This window comes from Condylura cristata, unplaced genomic scaffold, assembly GCF_000260355.1.
Source record: "Condylura cristata isolate star-nosed mole 26May11 unplaced genomic scaffold, ConCri1.0 scaffold00008, whole genome shotgun sequence".
Lineage (NCBI taxonomy): Eukaryota > Metazoa > Chordata > Mammalia > Eulipotyphla > Talpidae > Condylura > Condylura cristata.
Window position 1 is genome coordinate 18,544,623 of NW_004567109.1, and position 16,576 is coordinate 18,561,198.

The 16,576-nt window shown below is 37.3% G+C and overlaps 1 protein-coding gene across 3 annotated transcripts in view; it reads left to right on the forward strand.

Annotated features, from left to right (window-relative positions):
* The window catches only part of THRAP3 (thyroid hormone receptor associated protein 3), a 46,508-nt gene that overhangs the window by 11,523 nt on the left and 18,409 nt on the right, over window positions 1-16,576 (forward strand). For all 3 annotated transcript variants that reach the window (XM_004678800.2, XM_012722445.1, XM_012722444.1), the window contains exon 3: window positions 14,651-14,818. In XM_004678800.2, coding sequence (XP_004678857.1) covers window positions 14,682-14,818 — 137 coding nt within the window. In that variant the 5' untranslated portion in view covers window positions 14,651-14,681. The remainder of the gene's footprint in view (window positions 1-14,650; window positions 14,819-16,576) is intronic.

Genomic DNA, 16,576 nt, shown 5'->3' on the forward strand with positions numbered 1-16,576 from the left:
AGTTCTGCCTTCCGGTTAAACTGTTCATTTTTCAGTTTAGCAAGCTGACAAAGTAGCTTTGCTGTCCGATTCCTTAACAATTTTTGTATAATCAATAGTTACTTTTTTACTTTAACTTGAATTTTTTATAGATACATACTCATTTGAAAATACTGAGAAAGATCACCTATAAACGACATACATGAATGGTCTTTGATATTTTGGTGAACATTCTTTATGCACATGGTACTGGGAAATGTGTGAGTTTAATTAAAATTGGAGGTTATAGTTTTTCTGTTACCTAGTCTTTTTTTTAATAAGAACATAAGAACATGTTTTTTTCTTGATTGCATTTTGGCTTTTCATCACGGATACGACATTTATCTAACTAGTTATGTTTGGTAGACATTTTGGCTTTCCTCTCATTTTCTATTGTAATATGTGATGGACACAGATACATTCATGTATCCATTTGGTTATTCCCCATGGTACTTTTTTTTTTAACTTTGAAAAATACGTTATATTTACACATTAAAAAAATCTTTTCAGTACATGTGCAAAAGTCCTATACATATGTCAGGCTGTCAGCTCCATAGGGCTTTTCATAAAAAGCAGCAGTTCCTTCACACTCCTTCCCAGTTTCTAGAAGCAGTGACTTCCAGTTCTTTACTGTTTCCTCCTAGTATTATCTAAATAAGTTTATTTTATGGCTGATTGATTTTCTAGTTTTTGGTGTTATATATTAACTTTCTGCTTTGGATAGTGATGGTTTTGGTAGATTTAACTTCTCTCACTACCTTGACATGTACACATTTATTGTCACATAGGTTATAACATAATTTTATGATGATGTATAGTTTAATTATAGTCATAGTTCATTTTCCCTTTTTGCATTTTTTGGTGATAATCTTTTTTTTTTTTTTTTGAAGATATTTTATTTCTGCATACAAGAACTGGGATACCTACAGAGGTAGGGGGGTGTGAGAAGGTTTACCAGAGACACAGTGGGGAGCAGAACAGGTGGATCTACTAAAATATATTGCTTAGGGAAGCAGTGGACAAGGCAGGAAAGGTCTACCAGTACTCAGTATTTTTATTATTATAGCTTTATATCTTAATGATGCAAGTTATTTCTCCAACCTCAAAATTTCTTCTGTATTTCTTATTTATAACCATATGGAAATATAATTTTAAGAGGCTTAAGTATTGGCAGCTGATAAAGACTCAGTGGTCATGTAAATATGAAACTTAATTTTTTTTTCTTTTTTAGTAAGTATATACTGGATTTTGACCTCTAGGATTCTTACCTTTATCTCTAAGGCTGCTTTTGATTTTTTTGACATTCAGTTATCAGTAGACATTTCAGTGCCTGTTCTCTGCTGGAGGATGCAGACAAAACAGGATCTCTGTTCTTGGGAAGCTTATCTTCTGTTTGGGGAGGTGGATGAGATATTTTTAGGTTTTCCTCAGTGGTAGGCTAGACATAGGACTCTAGTATAACTTGGGAGTGAGGAAATAGTGAGGTTTCATTAGATGGGATACTAAAAGAAGACCTTTGCAGTTAGCAGTGAGCTTAGAACTGAAGGATCAGAAAAGAGCTGACTGTGCTTGAGACTGGACATGCAGAGAAAATGGCAAGTGTAAAGGTGCTAAGGCTGTAATACCAACTTACTCAAGGAAGTGGCTCAGGTAGAGTAACTAAATCAGAGAGTGATTTGAGATGATGATGGAAAAGTAAGCAAAGACCAGATCATTTAGAATTTTGAAACTATGGCAAATCAGAGCTTTCATGTAGTTTATGTGCTGTTCCTGAATAAAATTATCGCATATTGAGGAGCTGCATAACCACATGAATCTGAACTAAGTTCTGTTTGAGTGAATATATCTGGGATTGGGTTAGTCGACTGGTCTCTAAATTAGATAGCTTTGACTAGTACCTTAATTCATTTTATTTTATTTTAAAGATTTATTTATTTATGCATACAGAGCTGGAGTATAGGCCAGAGGTGTAGGAGCAGTGAAAGGATTCACCAGAGACAGAGTGGGGAGAAGAATAAGCTGACTGACAAAGTACACTGCTCAGGGGAGTCTGCAGGCGGCTCTGGAGAGGTCTGTGGCGCCATGTGAGTCAGCTCCTGGGCGGGGATTGAACTCATGCTGAAGTGGCTTTAGTTTCTTAGTGCTGTGCTTTAAACCCGCTGTGCCACCAGGGAAAGCCCTTAATTCATTTTAAATGGAAACAAGGTTAGATTCTTTTGTAGACCCAGGTGATCAGTAAGATCTAAAATTATCGCAGATCTTAAAAGTCATTTTTGTTTTTTTGTGTAGAATTATGTGTGTGTGTAAGACATTCTGCCCTCCTGCCCCCCTTTTACTGAAGAAGTGCACATGTAAATGGAAAGCTATCAGGCAGTTGTTCAACAGGAAGGTGTTTTTAGACTTCACAAATGAATAATGAATTTAAAAGTGACTACTGTTGGATCTGGTTGAGAATTTGAGCATTTGAAAAGACATTAATTGCGCTGTCCAAGAGAAGTCTAATGTGAGCACATGTAATCTTGAATTTCTAAGAAGTATTAAAATAAAAGCAGAGGGAAGTAATTTTAATGATTTATATAATTTAACATAGCAAACATTCTCATTGCAACATGTAGTTAAGAGAGTTAATGAAATGCTTTACACTGACTTTTGTACTAAGTCTTTGAAATTTATATTTTGTACATGTAGATCATCTCAGTCACATTCAGGTGCTTTCAGTAGTCAAGCAGACAGTGTGTCTCTGAGATACTTCTGAAAGAAAGAAGCTTTTTTTAATTATAATTATAATAGTTTATTTTTACATCATTTTGTGCCTTTTTCCATCTCAGTTGTAATCCCTGTGGGCTTCCTTTTAGCTCTTCTGCCCATTTTTTGATGGGGTTGTTTATTTTTGTTGAATTTCATCAGTTCTTTGTATATAGGAAAGATACATTTTAATGTGTGTCAGCTGAATAATACTATCCTGCCTTATTCGAAACATAATTCAGAGCAGGGATTGGTTAACAAAAAAATACACACACACAACCTTTGTGATAGGCTTGTTTGGGGAAGGTGATTTGGACTTGCAAAGGCCTATGCCTATAAAAGATGTCAAATAATTTATAGGGTTTGTAAGCAAGCTCTGTGTTTGAACTACATGTAAAACAGTGGATGTCTTTGTACAAATGTGGGTTGATTACTTGATGGGAGACCACAATCCCAGTCCTTGTATCTATAAAGAATGTTCTGAATTCCTTACCAAGTTTCCTGAATAAGAATCTTGATAGACTTAAAAAGCTCTGAAGGATGGGCCCTCCCTGGTGGCGTAGCAGGTTAGGACGCAGCACTGTAAGCTAGCTGCAGCTGCTTCAGTGATAGTGATCCACATGACTGGCAGACCTCTCCTGATTGCCCGCTGTTCCCCTCAGCAGTGTACTTGATTAATCTGCCTGTTCTGCTCGCCTTTCTGTCTCTGGTGAAGCCTCTCACCACTCCTGAACCTCTTACTAATACAGAACTGGGTTCTAATATAGAACCCAGTTCTGTATTAATAAATAAATGAATCTTAAAAAAAAAAAGACTCTGAAGTTGATTGCAAAATGCCCCACTCTCTTTGTAATGATAACTTAATTTTAGAAAATAGTGAAGTGTCACAATTGGCTGTTTAGTTTCTAAAAAGGTTTATAATAGAGCTGGAAGGAAGCCACAGGTTATTAGCATAGGTTGTAGGACTTATATGTTGGAAATCTGAGTGTTCCTCTAAAAATTGAGAAGAAAATATTCCCCAGTGGTAACACATACCCACTTAAAAATTGGAACTAAAATTAGTTATTTTCCTTTGAGGATATAGGGGAGCAACCTTGGGTGAATTGAAGATTATTTAAGCTGCTAGATTATGCTGTTCATTCTGTTCTGTAATGATGAGAGATTAATTGCATAGATGATCTTGAGTTTAATAGATCTGTTGCGTAGATTCTCAGGAGAAGATGCCACAAGTTGCCCACACTGGGAATATTGTGATGAACAGCTTCTAAATGAGTGGTCCATCAGCTTGCTGATGACTTTTCCCCCGTTAATATCCAACAACAAAAAGGATATGATCTTCAGAGTTCATGACCGTAGAGTATGAAGCCAGTAGGTACATACTATGTAGGAAATTAGCTAATTACTTACTAATACCAAGAAAGTAGAATTATGATGAAATCTCTCTTCTGTCAAAGAAGTTCCTAAGTATTTCCCTCACCATGTAGGGGTTTATCTAAACATAGATTAAGTTATGAACTCAGTTGCTGTATGCAAGTTTGTGTACACTTAATTCCCCTTTAAGGTGTAAGATTGAGTTAGAAAGTATCTTTTGTCTAGCTAATGAGTGAAGATTTGAGCCCAGTTTTGTTTTGGTGCCAAAGTCACTGCTTACTGCAGAACTGGCCCAGTTTTATAAGGTGACTTTCTAGGACTCTTGATTTGGGAGAGAATGTTTTATTTTTTTATTTATTTTATTTATAATTTTTTTTCTCCCTCACATCTCTCCCTGTAGTTCTGGGAGAGGGCACTTTGTATTGATAACCTGCTTCAGCATATTCCCTCATTCACACCCACTTTCATGCACATTTTGGAGTAACATTACATTGTGTGGAAAACACTGAATGAAATACTGTTTTCCTTTCTGCCCAGCAGGGATTTCTCAATTATCTATCTGCTGTGGTTTGCATAACAGAGAGATGGATACTGTGACCTCTGTACTTTTTTTTTTAAATAAACCTATTGATAAATACAGAAAATTTCAAGGTAGTATAAAACCCGTGTATTAATTTGCTAAGGCTTCCATAGCAATGTACTGCAGTTTATTTATCTGGAGATTAGAAGTTAAAAAACCCAAGGTATTCACAGGGATTACAACAACTGAGATCGAAAAAGCACAAAATGATGTAAAAATAAACATTATTTAAAAAAAAAAATCCAGGTATAGACAGCATTGGTTTCTTTTAAGACCTGTGAAGCGTCTATTCCAGGCCTCCTTGACTTGTAGAGGGCCGTTTTCTCTTTGTACCTCTTTACATTGTCTCCCTTAGTATCTCTGCAAATTTCTCCTTTTTTTAAGGAGAACATCTTGTAGTATTGCTGTACATTTGTTACAAATAATGTTATTTGCTACATTATTAAGACTTAAAGGGCTAATTCCAATTTTTTTCCCTTATGATTTATTTATGCATACAAGAACTGGGGTGTAGGCCAGAGGTGTGGGGCATGGTGGGAGTGTGAGGATTCATCAGAGACAAAGTGGGGAGCAGAACAGGTATATCTACTGAAATAAGGTGCTGAGGGGAGCAGTTGGAGAGACAGAAGAGTCCTGCTGCACCATGTGGGTCAGCTCCCTGGCTGGAATTGAACTCATGCTGCAGTGGCTGGCTGCTGGTATTAGCTTGATAGTGCTGAGACTTTAACCCTCTGCACCAGCAGGGAGGCCCTATGTTCAGTTTTTGAATATAGGTTTCAAGTCACCAACTCGAAAAAAACTAATAAAAAAAAAAGCGATCTCTTTTTGGATCTTCCTTTTTGGACTTTTTAATTTCTGAGGGGGCGAGAAACAGCAGCTTGAAAGAATGAATAAAGGTGTTTTCCAGGGTAGATTTATCATTATGTTAAATTATTTAATATTTTCTCTAGTATTCAAAAAATAAAAGTTTTATGAAACTTTGATTATTCTGTGGAAATTAGGTTTGCATGCTATGTTCTGTATGGAAAATACTTACTGAATTTTTCATATCATACCAGGTCTTTGAGAAGTTATGTGTTCTGTTCCTTTAAAAAGTGAAAGAGTAAAGAGGTGGAGTTTGCCATGTCTTTGCGACATGAAACTAATTTAGTCACTGAAGAGTGGGAAGGAAGTGTGACCTACTGGCTCTGTGATGTAAAGAAGCTAGCAGTAGTGTCCCTTACCCTCACTGGATTCTGTAGCAGAGCCTAACCTGCTCTGTAAACTCACTCTTTCCTAAGTAAGCTTGATGCTGCCTGAACTGGTATAAGTGGATTTCCTTCATACCAGTGGTAAGTTTGAGTATAGGCAGAAAAGGTAAGTAACCAAGTTTCTGGTCAGCCAATACCTATTTTTAAGCAGAATGGCTAGCTTCTATAAAGGAGTGGAAGATGATACAAATCTTAAAAGATTTACTCCAAATTTCAGTTATTGGGATGGGGGGTAAAGAATGAATATTTCTTTTCTTTTTTTTTTTTTTTTTAAAGCAAAAAGTTTAGCCCTCACCATTTAATTCCAGTTTTGAGGCAATAGGGTCGTTCTGCACAGTTTGTGTAAACTTAAGTCTTATGGTTGCAGATAAGTTGTTCCAAATCCTCATTTTATTGGGGGGGGGGGCGCACAGTGAGGTGAAAACCGTTGCCACTAATAAGAATTGCTGTGTTATTAGGAGTATTTGTTTGGTTAGTTTTAATTGCTCTCATTTAAGTTGCTGGAGCATTTATTTAGTCCAGTGCCTGTCTCCCTCCCCCCCTCCCCCCCACACAAGCTTTTCACCACTTAACTAGTGGCAGTGGAAAAAGATATTTTTGTCTTTCCCATAGTGGAGAAGAAGGGGGGGAGTAAAGCAGTTTGCTCTAGCTAAACAGGAGGCTAGCGCAACATCTGTTTATTAGTTGATGATAGATTTAAAAGGATAGAAGTTAAGGAGCCTGTGGCCCTCACCCCACCCATATAATACAGGGTACCAGGTGATTTTTGGAGATAATTTGAGAACAGGTTTTATTTCCATTTTGAAACTTAGAGTTACCCTTTTTCCTCAAGCACAAGAGCAAAAAAGCCAGTTTTATTCTTCTTTTGCTGTAGTTTAATTTGAATTTTCTAAGAGACAGACTCCTGTTTGCCATCAAAAGAAATAACTACTAGTGCTGAGAAAGGAAGAACAAGAAAATAACTTTTTGGAGGTTTTAGAATCAAACCTTTGTGGATAAGAGCTGACTCATTATTTCCCACACTGGCTGTATTCTTGACATAGGGAAAAGAGGCACTTTTATTACCATAAACAATCCCTATGTAGTAGTTTATATCAGGCTTTATATCAGTACTTTTAAAGTACTTACAGGCTTACGTTGGAAATTTTTTACTGTTCCCTAGAAAAACTATCCATGTGTCTATGAATAACACAAGTTTTCTAATGTAGTGAAAACAATACAGAGTTGGGGCTTTCATTTTTGCTGTTACCATGACACAAAACCAAGGCCAGATACTGTTTCTCTTGAGGGTGTGAGCTTCACTGGCTAGCCCTTAACTCTCCAGTTTCTGAACATAAAGGGTTCAATGTGAAATTTGCCTGACTGGTTCTTCCTTTGAATCCTCCTTCCAGTTCAACAACAGTTAGGGAGGACAGTTGAGAATTGGTTTTGTAAACTAGTCCATTGTTAGTATAAGCTATTTACTAAGACAATTATTTTCAGGGAAGTTGATAGTAATAGTATCATAAAAGCACGTTAATAACAATTTCAGGCCTCCCTGGTGGCCTAGGGGTTAAATCTCAGTGCAGCAGCAGCCTGAGTTTGATCCTCCTCCAGAAGCGAACCTGCAATCTGCACCTCTCCTAATTTTGCCTCCTGCTCCCCTCAGCAGTGTGTTTCAGTAGATCTGCCTATTTTGCTTACCACTTTTTCTCATAACCCACACCTCTCGCCTACACCCCAGTTCTCTTGTGCAAAAATAAGTAAATAAAATCTTTAAAAAAAAAAATCACAAATGTCAGATGATCAAAGACCAGTGAGCCAGCTGAACTGAGACAGTTTTTACAGTGGCTTTTGGACTCCTTAGAGTTAGAAACTAGCTTTTTTGGGGGAGTTGCTATCAAAAATGTAGTTTATGTAGATATATTTTCTCCCTATCATAATAATTTTGTCAGTTGTTACAAAGTATCCACACTTCTAAAAACAAGTTCAAGCAGCTCACAATGACAGTATTTTGGACTATGGGTACTATATAATTAGATTAAGGTGGAACTTTGGAATTCACTCTAAATGTGTTTGAATTAGAGTGATTATTGTGTATAAATGATTCTCCTTTTAGATTTACTTCAGAGCACACATGGGGAAGAATGTAGAGGTGACTCATTTGGGTCCCTTCATTGCCTTTCAAATAAATAAATACATAACATATATGCATACATACAATACATTTACATATATAGTTGGTTTTGTTTTTTTTTTTTTTTCCCAGAGAAAACATATGGGGAAGTAGCTTCAGAAACTGGTTATAGCTCCTTAAAGTTGCTAGGATTTTGTCCAGTGTTTGAAGCCGGATGATTTTGCACATTATTCTTTTCTATTGTATATGCTTGACTCAGTATTTCCATTATAAAGACGTTTTTAAAAAATAGATCCCAGTTGGCTATAAGACTGATTGACCTTTCTTAACCATCTTTGAAGTCATAAAAGAGTAAGGTAACTTTGTTATTCTAAGGTTTCCTGAACTACTTAAATAATTAATGCAATTTTATTTTAGGGTTATGTGGAAATTGCTATTTTAGATTTTTTTACTATCTGAGAAGAATGTGAAGTATTTGATTCTACATAAGAGGTAAAAGCACCACTGAATAAATGAATATACACATCTTTTGTAGAGCAGTGGAGGGAAGTCACTTAGAAAATCACTAGCCAGCCCTCCCTAGTGGTGCAGCTGTTTAAAGTACAGCACTGCATAGCTGGCTGCAGCTGCTTCAGTGTGAGTTCGATCCCCGGCCCTGGAGGTGACCCAGATGACCAGCAGACCTCTCCTGTCTTGACGGCTGCTCCACTGAGCTGTGTACTTTATCTGCCTGTTCTGCTCCCCACTGTCTCTGGTGAATCCTCTCACCACCCCTGCTTGTTACCTCAGTTCTACATGCATACATAAATCTTAAAAAAATAACATTACTAGCTAAAAAATAATTATGTAACAAATGCTTTTATCTGCACCATTTTGTTTACCTTATCCTTCTTCCTTATTGTTACAGCTCACAGGAAATACCACTGTAAGCAGTTTGCTGTATATGCTTCTGTGGTATAGGTTATATGTATACCTGTATCTGCATATTACACATTTTAAAAACAAGTTGTATTTCATAGAATTCAAAGTTTAAGAATTTTAGTACTAACCTCCAGACTGAGATTTCATAACAGCAAGTAATAAGATAAGCTGAGAGGTAAATTAGTATTATATTTACAGGATTTTCAACAATTTAAGAGGGCTACTTAATACCAGCATTATATATTTGGGAGGAGGTCTCTGATGAGGTTTCTTTGGGGATATGGGTGAGGTCCTTGCAGAGAGTTACCCAGGTGATGCCCACAGCTGCTCTTGATTCCTTCTTTTCCCTCTTTTACTCAGGAGAGGGTAATCTCCAGAGAAAAGCTATAAAATAGTAAACATGTCTAATATTCACCTGAACTCTTGCTTTCCTATCCCTCCCCTCACTATCCAAAGAGTATAACTAGGCACACTGCTGCTTTCCTACAACCTGCACAAATGGTAAATTTCTTGGTATTTTTGCATCTATCTCATTTTGTATTTTGTTCACAAGCAATAATTTATTTTTTTCTTTTTGTGACTGTTGAAAGCTTGACTCTTGACAGGCATTATGAAATGAAATGTGCCTTCCTAATATGTAGACTGATTTGTCCTTTGGTGCTTGTGAGTAAAGATGTAGAAGGGGTAAGAATAATCTACACTTTAAGTTTAGTAGGAGTAATTAGGATGGTGGAACACACTTAATTTTATTCCAGAGTGGATTGTTAATGCTTAAAGTGATTTTTTATTGTTCCTGTTTGTGTGTTAAAATAATGGAGAGTAAAGGGTAAGTTTTTTAAAAAACCATGTTCATTTTAAGCAAATAATCAAGTGTTTACTCCATTGCTAAACATTGAGGTAAAGATAAATGAGAGAACAAATCAGATAATCCTCTTTGATCAATTCATTTTGTATTCTCCTGGATTTAGTATCTTGAGTTGTTAAACTTACTTGGTTAGTATTCTTATGTTACCTATTGATCATCGAATGTAGTGCTGGCCTTTTGGTAAAACAGATTCATTGTCAGGTCCTAGTTTAAGGGACAGGGAGTCCAGGCCCATACAGGAACTTTTCCCACTCTTTTAAGGTTAAGTTAGAGATCCATGAGCAGAGACAACGTAGGGAACAGAACAGGGCAGGCTAACTTACACTATTGAGGAAGCAGCAGGTGGGTCAGGAGCGGTCTGCTGCACCATAGGGGTCACTCCCTGGGGCTGAGGTTTGAACTCTTGCTGCTGTGGCTGCAATAGCCTCATAGTGCTGTGTTTTAATCCGTTGTGCCACCAGGGAGGGACCTAAAATTATTACTACTATTATTATTATTTTTTTTTTAAATGTATTTTCTTTGGTATAGGCCAGAGGTGCCCTAGTGGCGCAGTAGGTTAAAGTGCAGCTCTATGAAATGATCCACAGTCACTGCAGAAAGGGTTCGACCCCAGCCAGGGAGCTGACCCACATGGCCGCGGCCTGTACCCCAGTTCTTGTATGAATAAATAAAAATCTTTTAAAAAGAAAAGAAAAAAAGTCCTTGAATTGTGTACTTTTAAGTTTATCTGTGTGGCGTGTAAACTCACAAGTTTTTTAAAAGTATCACAAGATGGCCCTCCCCAGTGGTGCAACAGGTTAGGACGCAGCACTGCAGTCCTCCTGCAACCACTTTGTGAGTTTGATCCTCAGCCCTGGAGGTGACCACATGGCATGGCAGACCTCTCCTGGCCCACCCGCTGCTCCCCTTAGCATTGTACATCGTCATTCTGCCTGTTCTGCTTCCTTCTCTGGTGAGTCCTCTCACCACCCCTGCACTCTTGCTTGTACCCCAGTTTTGTATGAATGAATAAATCTTTTTAAAAAAATGAATATGGTCAATTACATCAAATCAAGTTAAACCATATTAAAAAAAATCACAAGAAGGCAAATAGTTTCTCATCTTTTTAATTTTTTAAAAAGATTTATTTATTTATGCATACAGACCTGGGGTACAGACCAGAGGTGCAGGGCAGTGAGAGGATTCACAAGAGATCAGAGTGGGGAGCAGAACAGGCAGACTGACAAAGTACACTGCTGAGGGGAGCAGTGGGCTAGACAGGAGATGTCTGCCACATGGGGATCAGACTTGCACTGAAGCAACTGCATCTAGCTTGCAGTGCTGCTCTTTAACCTCCTGTGCCACCAGGGAGGGCCCAGTTTCTCATCTTTTTAATTACAAAAACTCAGTTTCAGTCAGTGTCTCCTGGTACTGTTACTTTTAGTTTTGAAAGTAAGTAAATACTGTGGGGTCTTTATCAAGTTTTTTGTTGTTGTTGTTGTTTTAGTGTCTGGTGTATTATAAAAACACTTCATCAGCTAACCAAAACAAGTGATTCCAGCCTCTAACTATGACTGCTGTAAATACAGACTCTAGAACTTGGATCACCCCTACTCAGAAAAACCAGTGCTGCTTATTGAAAAAGAGCAGATTTCCTTTTTGCTATGTTTCCACATTTCATTAAGTGATTTTATACGTGGAATTTTGTTTACTATTTTGATTTCTCATTACTGCCATTTTCTACCCTGTTTGGTTAATCTTGAACGCAGTGCTGTTGTGGAAAAACCTGGTGTAGACAGACAATCTCTACAGCAAGGAATTCCCCTAAAGCCCCTGTGGTAGATGATGCCTTTCCAAGTATCTTTAGTAACATTGTTAAGTTTATGTTTCTAGTCTCTTACTACATGAAGCTGTTCTCTTGCTTTCCTACTTTAGACTTTAGAAGGGGTGGTAGATAATTTCTTTCTAACTTTTTTGTTTCTTTGAACATACACAGTACCAATCTACTTCACTGTTTTGTTTAGATGAGTCCCGTGTTGTAAGAGAAATTGAAAGCAGTTTTGAATAGTCAGACCCTTTCACTAGATTGTCTAGTGTCAGTTTGTTTCTATTGTCAGTTTGTTTCCTAGCATTGCTGCTTTAATGTCTGATCTCCAGTACTTTACCACTGATCTCCAGAGTCTCTTTCTGCTAATTTTGAATCTTTGGTATGGTTTCTATCTCCTTAAAAGCAGACCTGAAGTTCAGAGAGACCTGTTGTTATAGAATAAAAACAGTGGAAGTAGATTGGTACTGTGTGAGCTTTTTTTTTTTTTTAATGTGTGAGCATTTTTAAAGAAACAAGTCAAAAAGAAATTATCTACCTCCCCTTCTACCTCTTTTGTTGATTTTGCTACTCAAGACACTAAGGCAACTCCTTTTTTTCCTTATTTAGTCAGCGTCAGCATAAAAACAACAAGGACAGCTCCTTTATTAGATCCTGTAAGAAGACCTTTTGTTCAAGGTCATCTGTATGTGACAGTGTGCTGTAGGTCACCAACTTCACCAGGCTCTGGTCTGGCTGCTGTGCTGAGAAGAAAGATCTTCGTAATTGGTAGCATCCTCTTTGCTCCTGTGGTGCCAGGGCCTGGCCTAAATGACCCTCACTGGTGTATGCAGCTGGTCTGGTTCATCACGGTGAAGTTACTTGAAGGGCTTTTTTTTTTTTTAAGATTTATTTATGCATACAGAATTGGGGTGCAGGCCAGATGAGCAGGGGTGGCGAGAAGATTCAGAGTGGGGAGCAGAATAGGCAGTCGGCCGAAGTACACTGCTGAGGGGGAGCAGCAGGTGAGACAGGAGAGGTCTGCCGCACTATGTGGTTCAGCTCAGGGCTGGAGTTGAACTCAGCAGAGGGGGCTAAGGCTGCAAGTGCGGCCAGCTTCGCAGTGTGCGCTCTAACTAACCACTGCTACCAGCGAAGGCCAGGACTTAACTTTTAGAATGACTTTAAGTATTAGGAAGACTAGGTCTGTTTTATTTATATTATCTTGTTTTCAGGTTATATATAGTATGTTTGCCATACATTTTTATTTACTTGATTAGGAAATCAACTTTTCTATAAACAATTATGATACCTTTTTAGAACTTACTGAATATAAGCCTGCATTAATGGATTAAAACAGTGTGATTGATATGTAGCTGGCAATTTAGGGTTGCTAAAAGTTGGAACCCCCAGGCAGCCTTTTAAATAGGTAGTATTTGCCACTTAACTTTCAGGAACCCAAATTTCTGCTAAACACTTCTTCTCATTAGGCTGTTGTTGGGGTCCCAAACATGAGACAAGTAGAATAAATACTCCCTGGCCCTTCCTGGTCGAATAATGAGTTAATCACAGCACCATGAAGCTCACCACAACTGCTTCACCACAAGTTTGATCCCTGGTCCAGGGATGTGATCCACATGGCGCAGCAGACCTCTCCTGGCCCTCCCCCTCCCCCTCGCTCCCCTCAGCTGTGTATCTCACTGATCTGCCTGTTCTGCACCCTGCTCTGCCTTTGGTGAATCCTCTCTGCGCCTCTGGCCTGTACCCCAGTTCTGTATGCATAAATAAATCTCTTTTTAAAAAAAGAATAGATACTCCCAAAATGTTCTGGTGACATCAACAAGCTGCCTATCAAGTGCCAAGCACAGTGCTGGCATACTCACTAATTAGGGACATCAAGAAGAAACTTAACCATCTATAGTGAAGCAGGAAAGGAGTAATTGAATTCTTCCTTATCTTTGATAGTTTTTTGACTAAGGAAGCTTGCTTCGGTCTTTGCCAGTGTCATTTCTTTTCCTCAATAAAAAACAAAACACAAGATTGTTTCAAATGTTGAGTTCAATGCTCTAGAAAACAAACAAAAAACCAGGATACTAAACTAGATCCTATAGAGTGACTTGAGTGGGCTGCTTTAGATTGTGAGGTGTATAACCTTTGAGCTGAGATTTGACCTTGCACTGGAGTACCAGTAGTGTCTTGAACCAAGCAGTGTCTTTGAACTTTTGAGCTTTAGATAGTGAGGTGATAACTTTTGAGTTGATATTTGAATAACAAGACTCTGAGAGGAAGGTGAAGTGTTTCTTGATAGTTATTTTCCTATTGAGCCAAGGGCAAAATCACTTTCAGGTGTTAACTAACTTAGTGATCTTTGACAGAGCCTTCACTTTGAGTTTTGAACTGTCTTATATAAACACCTCAAGTTTTTGCTTTTCAGATCGTCAGAGTTCCAGTTGGGTACAAAGGAAAAATAGTGAGATTGTTTGATAGAGCACCTTGCAGCTTAAACTCAACAGTTATTTGTCAGGGCAGTTCTGAAACTATTCTTTGTGGATGGGTAAAGAAAAAGATGATTTTGTTTTCTTGGGGAAATGACCCTGAAGTTTGACTCTTTTTAATCATTTCTGTTGGACATCAGTATTAAGGACTTGCCTCATGGCCTTAAGATTCAAGGAATATTGAAATTATCAGATGTGTGACAAAAATTATAACCAAAATAAATTGCATAGGCTTTCATTTGTTAGAACCAGGAGACCACTCTCAGCTCATTTCAGTACTTTATAATGGTTGATTTAGCCCACAAAACTGTCTGCTTACTGAACAAAGTCTGTATTTTTGCCAGGATTTCATAGGTTTTCCGTTTGCTGCTGCTGCTCAGAAAGCACTCTTTTCAGTGTTGTCTTTTTATTCATTTTATATCTTTTAAGCATTATTTTTGAGTGTTCAGAGGAATTTGAGTTTGTAAATGGACTCACTCATTTGTTTGACTATTTTCTTACATTAGGTATAATTGAAAAGTGACCCTCTCTTCAGAGATGTCAAAAACAAACAAATCCAAGTCTGGTTCTCGCTCTTCTCGATCAAGATCTGCATCAAGATCTCGTTCTCGTTCATTTTCAAAGTCTCGGTCCCGAAGTCGATCAGTCTCTCGTTCAAGGAAGCGCAGGCTGAGGTAAGAGGGTGTGGTTGTATTTTGACACACTTATTGCATTGATTGTGAGGCTTTAAATATTTTGTTGAACTCTTTCTGTGAATGTCAAAGGACATGGGGGTTGAGGGGTGGGCTATAATTTCCAGGTCTCTTCAAACATTGCAAATCCAAAGCAGCTTTTATTACCATGGTGTTTGCTTAATTTTTTGTCTTTTCGGACAGCATGTTCTGTTTCTTCTCATCTACTTTGGAAGAAAGAACATTTAATTTTATTTGAACTGCTTCCTTCAAATGCTCTGACGTGATTATTTTTCACTGAAGTACTTTTGGAGGCTTGGGTCAAAGTTTATTTGCCTTGCCAGTAAAGGAAATATAGCTAAGAATATTATAGATGATCAAGATTGCATCAGAGAAGTCATAACCCACTAAAATAGACCTTTAAAAGCCTTACCAGGAATCATTTACCTGATGTGCCGATTACTAACAAACTACATCTGTTTAGTAAAACACATCTTAAAATTATCTAAAATCACAATTATAGATAACACTTTGGCTTATCATTAAATGTACAAATAATTCTATTTATTGCCGTTATTCTTTAATTCAGTCAATTTTCACACCTTTAGGTGGATTTCCCTATTTCACTTATGTCTTCGAATAGAAAGCTAAATCTCCAGCGTCTCTTCTTTTGATGTGTTGTGAGTTGGGTTTCTCATTCTTTAAAATTGGTTTCATTTTCTTTTGTGAGTAGATAAGAACTTTTCAGATATAAATCTCTCTATCTGAGGTAGGGATATACTGATATAATTAAATATCAAAGGGGGATCTTTATATAACTTCATTCCTTTTGTCAAAGTTGAACTAAGCAAAGATTTCTCACTTTTCCCAGTTGTAACCCCTGCTGTTTGATTCAGATATGTATCTAGATTCTTTTCTTGAATGAATTATAAAATAAAACCAGAGGAAAAGTAGTTACCAGGCTTTATTTTTGAAGGTTTCCATTACCTTACATTATTTCTAGAGTGTCTTAAACAAATGGTTGGTAGAATGGCCCCTCCCCAAACAAGAACCAATATTATATAGAATGTTACACTTTGTCTCTTTCTCAAACATGAGATTTTTTTAAAGCTAATACTACATTTTGAGGAGAACCAGTCCTAGTTTTTTGTCTTCCCCAGGTTTTTAGAGCATACTTATCCATAACTAAATTTTGATTAAGCCTGAGGCTAGTCTTACTCAATTCTATCCCAGCTTTGAACCTCCTAAAAAGAAGAGGAGAAACTGAACTAAATATATTTATTTAATTGCACCAAGGCCTTAAGATGGGACAAGAGTAACTCTTACCTTGTATCCAGAGTCTTGATTTTAACTATTTAAAATGCAACTTTAGCTCAGTTAGTTCTGAAAGGTAATATTTTTAAATGTAACCTACTAAATGGAAATTAAGTAATTGGTTCAAAAACAAGGTGTTATAGGCAAAACTCAGACAAAAGTTGAACTGATAGAAACCAAATTGAGAAATGTTAATAAACTCTGAGCTATTTTTGATAATTAGAATTCTAAGCAGATCTCTCTGGACAGATCTTATTCTGCAGATCATTTGGTATGGTCAGTGACTTGGTAAGTGAGGGACAGACATCTTAAGTAGTAATTATGTCTAGAGCCACCTTACGTGCTATCTTAAAACCTTAAAGATGGTTATTTTGGAAGGATTTTTCACTAGAAAACATGTCATAATGCTTGATTGTAGTTTGACATCTCTGTTTTTTAGAAACAGAT